Raw genomic sequence first — 7,778 nt, 5'->3', positions numbered from 1 at the left:
CATTTTTATTTCATTCCATTCAAAATTCCTTTTTTTTTTTTTTTTTCCCGGGGCGTTTAAAAGGGAGAATGGAAGGGGAAGATTCCTGAGGGGCATCCTGGAAATAAAAGGATGGGGGGAAAAAAAAACCGGGATTCGCCGAGATTTTTCTATCTGGAGATGAAAGCGGTCGCATCCTCCCGCCCGGGAAAGGTTCCCCGCCTCGGAATTCCCAACCCAGGTGAAAACCCGGTTTACTCCCGATTATTCCAGGGATTTTGCTCCTCCAGAACTCTTGGAATGCGGCGGGAGAACCCCGGTGCCGCAGGATTTTGGCGTCCTCCAGGTGCGCCTTTCCCAAGCGATTCCAGGAGGGAATTTTTTTTCCCCCCTTTTAAAATAAATTTTACTGATTCTGTGGCAAACTCTCCCAATATCCGGCAACGCTTCAATATCTCGATTTTTTCGGGATCAAAATCCAGCGGGACCGGGATCAGAGGAGGCTTCCAGGCGCAAGACAAACGACTTTAATCAGAATTATCTTTTTTTAATTCAGGCGGAATGAGCGATGAACGCGGCGTCATTGATTGACAATAAACACTGCCATGAAATATTCAATACCGGGATAAATATTTAAAGGAGAAGGGGAACTTTGGGATATTTATTGGGCAGCGATTTAATCCATTTATTTCTTTGATAAATCGCTGATTCCGTAGCAAAATTCATTTTAAAAAACCCCAAAAAACCACCCCGGGCCTGCTTGGAGTTTAAAGTTGGGAAACTTCGCGCACTCCCCGGCGCTGCCGAGCTGGAATTTTTTCCATAAAAAGCCGCCGCTGGAGCGTTGATGTGCACGTGGAGAAGGAGTAATTAGCGTTTGTTAGGGGCTTGTTAATTAGCGCTAATTCCCCCGGTCGGGATTGATTTGTAATTTCGCTGAATCCCCGTTTATTGGGAAAGTTCCTCCCGAAACTCCAGAGATTTTATTGAGCTGCCTGAAGCTTTTCCAGGGGATGGGAATGGCCGGAATAATAAATTAGAATAATCAGAGTAATTAAAATATTTCTAAAAAGGGGGGATTTTCCACCCTTTGGAGGCTCCCTCGCCCTCTGCTCGCCCCCTGCCCAGCCCTGGTCGCCCCCACCCCATCTCCAAACCCCGCTGGAGGCAGCGAGAGGGGAAGGAGAGGAGGGAAAAGGGGGAAAAGAGGGGGAAAAAGGGAAGAAAAAGGAAAAAAAAAAAGGGGGGGAAAGGAGGGGGAAGGAAATAAAAGAAGGGGAAAGAAGGGAAGAAAAATAAAAAGGGGGGAAAAGGGGCGGAAAAAAAGGGGGGAGAAGGAAAGAAACGAAGAAAAAAGGGGGGAAAAGAAGGGGAAAAGGGAAGAAAAAGAGGAAGAAGGGAGGGAAAGAACGGAAAAGGAGAGAGAAGGGAGAAGGGAAAAAAAGAGGAAGGAGGGGAAGAAAGACACAAAAAGGAGCAAGAAAGAGGGGAAAGAGAAGAAAGAGAGGAAGAAGGGGGGGAAAGGGAAAAGAAAAGCAAGAAGGGGGGAAAGGGAAGGAAAAAGAGCGAGAAATGGGGGAAGGGAAGAAAAGGGGAAGAAGGGGGGAAGGGGGAAAAGAGCGAGAAGGGGGGAAAGGGGAAAAAAAAACCAAGGGAAAAAAAAGGGAAGAAAATGAAAAAGACCAAGAAGGGGGGAGAGAGGGGGAAAAAAAAAGCGCAAGTTCCCAAGGCAGCCCTTGGACTTGTTCTGCTGTGGATGCTCGCGGGGAGGGAGAGAGAGAGGGAGAGCGAGAGAGAGAGAGGGGTGTGCCTTCCCCGGCGGCAGAAAATGCCCCCAAATCTGCGCCTGATTTTCATAACGCGGCTGCGGTGTTTGCAAACCAATCGTTTGAACCTCCGGCGCTCTTACCTAAGTGAAGCGACCCCTCCTCCGCCATCCCGAGCGCTCCAAACTGATATATGACAATATCTACTTTGGGATCACGTGGCGCTCGCCAGCGACTAAGACGGATCGCGCGTCATCTCGCCTCCCCAAATTTTTTCACCCTCCGTGCCTCGGCTTTCCCCAAAAAAAAACCCCCAGTCTCGAGGAGCGTGGCTTATATATATATAAAAAAAAAAACCAACCCCAAAAAAACACCTCCAAAAGCCGACCCCGCGCGCCGGGGCAAAGATGTTTAACTCGGTGAACCTGGGCAACTTCTGCTCGCAGTCGCGCAAGGAGCGCAGCGGCGATTTTGGGGACAGGGCGGGCTGCGCGTCCAACCTGTACCTGCCCAGCTGCACCTATTACGTGCCCGAGTTCTCCACCGTGTCCTCCTTCCTGCCGCAGGCCCCTTCTCGCCAAATCTCCTACCCCTACTCGGCCAACCTGGCGCAAGTGCCCGCCGTGCCTCGGGAGGTGCCCTACGCGCTGGAGCCCTCGAGTAAATGGCACCCGCGCGGGAATTACGCGTCGTGTTACTCCGCCGAGGAGCTGATGCACAGGGAGTGCATCCCGCCCGCCGGCATGAGCGAAATGCTAATGAAAAACGAGAGCGCCTACAGCCACCACCATCACCACCATCACCACCATCCCCCGGCCTCCAGCGCCCCGGCGCCGTCGGGTTTTTACTCCGGGATGAGCAAAAACTCCGTCCTGCCCCAAGGCTTCGACCGCTTCTTCGAGAATTCCTCCTTCTGCGGCGCGGAAAACGCGCCCGAGAGCTGCGCGCAGAAAGGGGACGAAGGCAAAGCGGCCGCGGAGACGCTGGAGAACGCGGAGGAGGAGGAGGAGAACACAAATCCCGGCTCTTCCTCGGCGTCGTCCTCGTCGGGAGCCAAGGAGAGCTCCAAAAGCGGCGCTGCGAGTAGGTAGAGCAGTAAAGGGAAAGGTTAAAAGGGGGGGACCGAGCCCGGCTGTGTTTTGTCGGGCAAAGGTTTTTTATGTGGAGTTTTATAAGCGCTCCAAGGATTTTATTAGAAGCTCCGAAGCGCTTTCTTCTCCTTTTTACGATGGGAAAAAAAAGCGCTGGGAGAACAAAAAAAATAAAATATAAAATGGAGATGTTAAACGCGGCCACATCTCCCTCTCCCCTCTCTCTCTCTCTCGGCGGAGTCTGTGAAATTTTAAAAGCGCGGCGTCGTGACAAATATTAACTTTGATCATGAACTTACACGGGCGTTTTAAAAGGATTCGGGGTTGCCGAGGGTAAAAGGCAATTGGGCAGAACGCGGCTGGAGCTGCCCGGGCTTCCCCGCGCCGCTCGGAGCTGCTTCGCGAGGGGTTTTGCGTTGTTTTCTAAATTAATATCTAATTAAAGCTCTCTGGCGAGTCCTCTGAGTCGGGGCGGGCGGGGGTTGAGGGAGGAATCGGCCGAATTCGCAGGGAAAAGGAGAATTTCCCTCGGTTTTCCTGCTGAAAGCGGCGCTTCTTCCCCTCCCAAGCCTGGGCTTTTGTCAGGGGAGGCTTTTCCCTGCGCGAGGGTCCCTTCGAGTCACCTAAAACCGGGATTTTCAAATCGATTTTATTTTTCCCACGCGGCCCCATTCCCCGGGCAGCCTCGGCGCCGCTTTCGGGGCTGAATCCCGGGAATTCCGGGGGCGCGGGGGCTCTTTTGGGGCGTTTTCCGGGGGTGTTTTGCCTCCCCGCTCGCTCTGAGGATGCAAATCCCCCTCTCGCAGCCCAGACGCGAAGTTCCCCCGCACTTTGATTCCTCTTTTCTCGCGTGTGTGGCGAGGGCTGGAGTTAATCAAAAACTTGTGCGGAACCAAATCTCTCGTTCCTCTAATCCCGACCTAACCCGGGCTGTTCCCTCTGCTGATAACAGCTCTGCGTTTGATCCCCCCCTTCCCCTCCCCTAAACTCCGCTTAACTCCGCTCCAAACCCGCCTTTTCTTTCCAAAAACACCCCGAAATCTGCGTTAATCCCTGTGCGGGGTGGAAATAATTCCCCAAAAACCCCACTTTACCCTCTCCCTACAAAGCGCTGCGCGCCTCTCTGCCCTCTCAGCAATCCCAATTTCCAGCTGCTCCCACCCCTCCACGCCGCGTTTTCCCGGGATATTCATCCCTCCGGGGCTCTTTATTCCCTCGGGATGTTTAATCCCGCTTTGTGCTCCTTTTCCCAGGTGCTCCCAGGACGAGGAAGAAGCGCTGCCCCTACTCGAAATTCCAGATCCGGGAGCTGGAGCGGGAATTCTTCTTCAACGTCTACATCAACAAAGAGAAGCGGCTGCAGCTGTCCAGGATGTTGAACCTCACCGACCGCCAGGTTAAAATCTGGTTTCAGAACAGGAGGATGAAAGAAAAAAAACTCAGCAGGGACCGCCTGCAGTATTTCTCTGGGAATCCCTTGTTGTGAAAATCCCTGGAAAAAGCCCCTCTGACCCAGGAGCCTTGGAGGGGACAGTGGCGAGCGGGGGCTCCGCGACGAAGCGACCTCAAAAATGAAGAATTTTCCTTTTTTTTAAAAAATTTTTTGCTGTCTGAGGTTTTTTCCCCTTGGGTTCTCTCCCCCCCTCTCCTCCCCCCGATTTCGAGGACTTGAATTCCACGGACTTTAATTTAATTTTTTTTTTCCCTTTATTTTTTTTTCCTGGACGGGTTGGGATTCCTTTTTATATATATATATATTATTATATATTATTATTATTTTTATTTTTATTTTTATTATTATTCTCCTTCAGGCACACGGGAATTTGAATTCAGTCGCGGGGCTGGCGCTGCCCTGGAGGTTTCAGTCCCCAAAATCTCCCTGCAGGATCAAATCCCCAAATTTGGGGCCGTCCACACCCCAAAAAGGAGCATTTCCACCTCCTCCAGCCGTCTTTCCCCCCCAAAATCCCAAATATCCGCAGCTTTAGGGGAGTCTGTGCATAGAAATCCATCTCTGTCCATCCCCACGCTTGGAGCTGGGATTCGGGGCAAAATCCAGGCAAAAAAATTCCCATTTCCAACAACCCCGGAGCGGTTTGTATATACATTTCGTAGCTTTTTTTTTTTTTTTTTTTTTTTTTTTTGTACTCTAATTTTTTTGTTATTTTCCGGGGAAAAGGGAGGCGAGGGACAAGAAGGAAAAAAAAAAAAAAAAAATCCCGAAAAAGCTGAATAATGATGAAAACAATTCCATTTCTTTGTGTATGTAAAGTGAGTCCCCGGGACACCTCTGTGAAATTCTGTGGCGAATAAAGACGTTGCAAGGCCTGTTCTCCATCATGATTTTATTTGACCATTTTATTAGAATTTCCCCCTCTTTAAAAGCCTCGTTGCGGTCATTGTGGTGTGGGGGGTTCCCTTCCAGCCGGGCCTGAAAAAACCCGGAGAAAAAAAATCGGGAATCTCCTCCTCCTCCTCCTCCGCTCGGATTCAGTGGGATCCATCCCAAATTTCCGCCTCGGAGTTGGGGTGGGGAGCGGCAGCGATTTGGAATTTAGAGGATATTATTATTTTTATTATTATTATTATTATTATTATTATTATTATTATTATTATTATTATTGCTACTACTACTATTACTGTTACTGTTACTATTGCTATTATTATTATTACTAATTTTTTTTACATTATTTTTATTTTTATTTTCTTATTATTTTTTATTATTTTTAGATGATTCATTATTTTTATTGTTATTTTTCGCCCCCTAATCCCGCTCCCCATTTGGCTCCAGCTGCTTTTTCTCCCCTCCTTGTCATCAAATTTTTCCCCCCTTTTTTTTTTTCTTCCTAAACCTTTCCAGGAGCTCGATCTCCTTCCCAAAAAAACCCATAAAAATACCAAAAAAACCAACCCAAAATACCCCAAACTCGGAATTCCAGCGCTCTGCGTCCCCTCAGTCAAGGATATCCCGGAGCTCCAAATGCAAAGTCAAGTCCTGCAGGAATAAAAACAAGTTCAACTCCCAGGCAAAGGCCACAAAGTGATTTTTTTTTTTTCCCACTTTTTGTTTTTTTTAGGGACCTCGAGGAGTTTTTTTGTTGTTTTTCCCCCGAGCTTGGGGAGGACAAAGGGACCCCGAAGGTGCCGCCGGGGATGCGGGGCTCGGATTTGGTGTAAAAAACGCCAATTCCGGGGTTGTTCCGGGGGGGGAGGGAGGGATTTTATGGAGTTTCCACTTTCCTGCGTTTTCATGGGATCGGGGATGCGGAGGGGGGGGATAAAAGGGGAGGAAACCCCCCCCAGAAGCCCTAAAAAATCCCATTTATTCCATTTATTCGCGTGTTCTTGTAAAATTCTCATCTCCCTTGAAACCGCGGAGCTGTTAAATGAAAAAAAAAAAAGAAAAACAACAAAAAAAAAACCCAAAACCCCTTTGATGGCGGCCTCGGATTTTATTTGACAAAAATATTGAGAAAACCACAAAAATCCTCTGGGTTCGCGCCCATCCCAATCCAACCCAAGCTCATCCCGCGGGAGATCTTGAAAGAATCATCCCGGGGATGTTTCTGATTAAAAGAGTGGGAAAAGGAATGGGAATCCAAGATAAAACAGGGACGGAGGGCGAGGCGCTCCTCGATTTTATTCCTCTTCGTTTTTGCCGCTCGCGCTGGGCCTCAAAGCTGAAATAATTTGATTTTTCAGGCGCGGGGAGGGCGATTTTTTGAGGGGGAAAAATGAGAATAAAGGCGGAGATCCGGGGTGGCTTCGAGGCAGATGCAGCGGGGCTGTGGAGGAGGCGTTTTGCTGTGGAAAAATAACCCCCCAAAAAAGCAAAATGAAGCCCCCAAAAAGGGAAAAATTCAATAAAAAAAAAAGGTCAAAAAGGGGAAAAAAAAAGGCCAAAAAAAAATGAAGCCCCCAAAAAAGGTAAAATTTAAAAAATAAAGGTCAAAAAAGGCCAAAAAATAAAAAGGCCAAAAAAAGAAAAATAAATACTTTAAAAGCCAAAAAAGCCCCCGAAAAAGCAAAAATAAATGTTTTAAAAATCTAAAAGAAAGCAAGAAAAGCAGAAAAAAACCCAAAAAAAATGAAAGAAAAAGCAAAAAAATAACCCCAAAATTTTTTTAAAATGCCAAAATAAAGCAAAAAAAAAAAAAGCCAAAATCCCCAAAAAAACTGCTTTTTTTTTTTTTTGGACGAGCCTTTCCCAACGCTTCCCAAGGTTAGGAAAAAGCGGCGAAGGTGAATTTTGGGGGGTCAGAAGCGCCACTTAATGCCCCGGAACAGCAGCGGCTGCCGGCGGACAAAAGCGGCCAGTCTAGACATTGTAATAAAGCCCGCGGCACTAAACAGCTTAATTTTTCTTAATTACCCCGTCTGGCTGAGGCCAAAGACTTCCGCAGTAAATAGTAAACAAATCAGGCCGCTCGGCCCGCTTAATTTGATTTTTTCCCTCTTTTTTCCCCCATTTCCCCCCTTTTTTCCCCCATTTCCCCCCATTTCTGGTGTTTTTTTTGCAGCAATAAAATCCTCGGCCGAGTTCAAAGTTGGTTTGGTTTTTTTTTTGGGGGGGGGGTTTGGTTTCTTTGGGCCTTTTTTAGGTTTTTGGTTTTGTTGGTTCCCCCCCCCCCCCCCTCGGAAAATGGAATGCGAGTTGTAAAATCCAAGTTTATGGAGCGTGGGGGAGTTTACGGCGGCTCCGTGTAGGAAAAGGGTTGTTAATGTTCCAGGGCAAAGGGGGAGGGGGGAAAATGGGGAAAAAACGGGGGGAAAAGGGGAAAATCGGGAGCGGGCCAAGGTGGGGACGGCTCCGATCGGCCCCGCGGGGAGGGGAGAGCCACAAAACCGCCCCAAAACCGCCCAAATTCCCCCAAAATCAAGATGAAAAATTAAACATAAAGAGACAGAGCGAGGGACGCGGGGTGGGCGCGAGGGGAAAAAT

At 48.4% G+C, this 7,778-nt stretch overlaps 1 protein-coding gene across 1 annotated transcript; it reads left to right on the top strand.

The window, feature by feature from the left end:
• Positions 1 to 2,152: 2,152 nt before the first annotated feature.
• HOXC11 (homeobox C11) lies at positions 2,153 to 4,322 on the top strand. Its single transcript, XM_068997708.1, has 2 exons — positions 2,153 to 2,828; positions 4,090 to 4,322. Exons 1-2 carry the CDS (start codon positions 2,153 to 2,155, stop codon positions 4,320 to 4,322), a joined length of 909 nt encoding a protein of 302 aa, XP_068853809.1.
• Positions 4,323 to 7,778: the final 3,456 nt, after the last annotated feature.

The sequence above is a fragment of the Aphelocoma coerulescens genome, chromosome 29, assembly GCF_041296385.1.
Source record: "Aphelocoma coerulescens isolate FSJ_1873_10779 chromosome 29, UR_Acoe_1.0, whole genome shotgun sequence".
NCBI lineage: Eukaryota > Metazoa > Chordata > Aves > Passeriformes > Corvidae > Aphelocoma > Aphelocoma coerulescens.
This window is presented reverse-complemented; position numbering and strand designations above follow the sequence as displayed.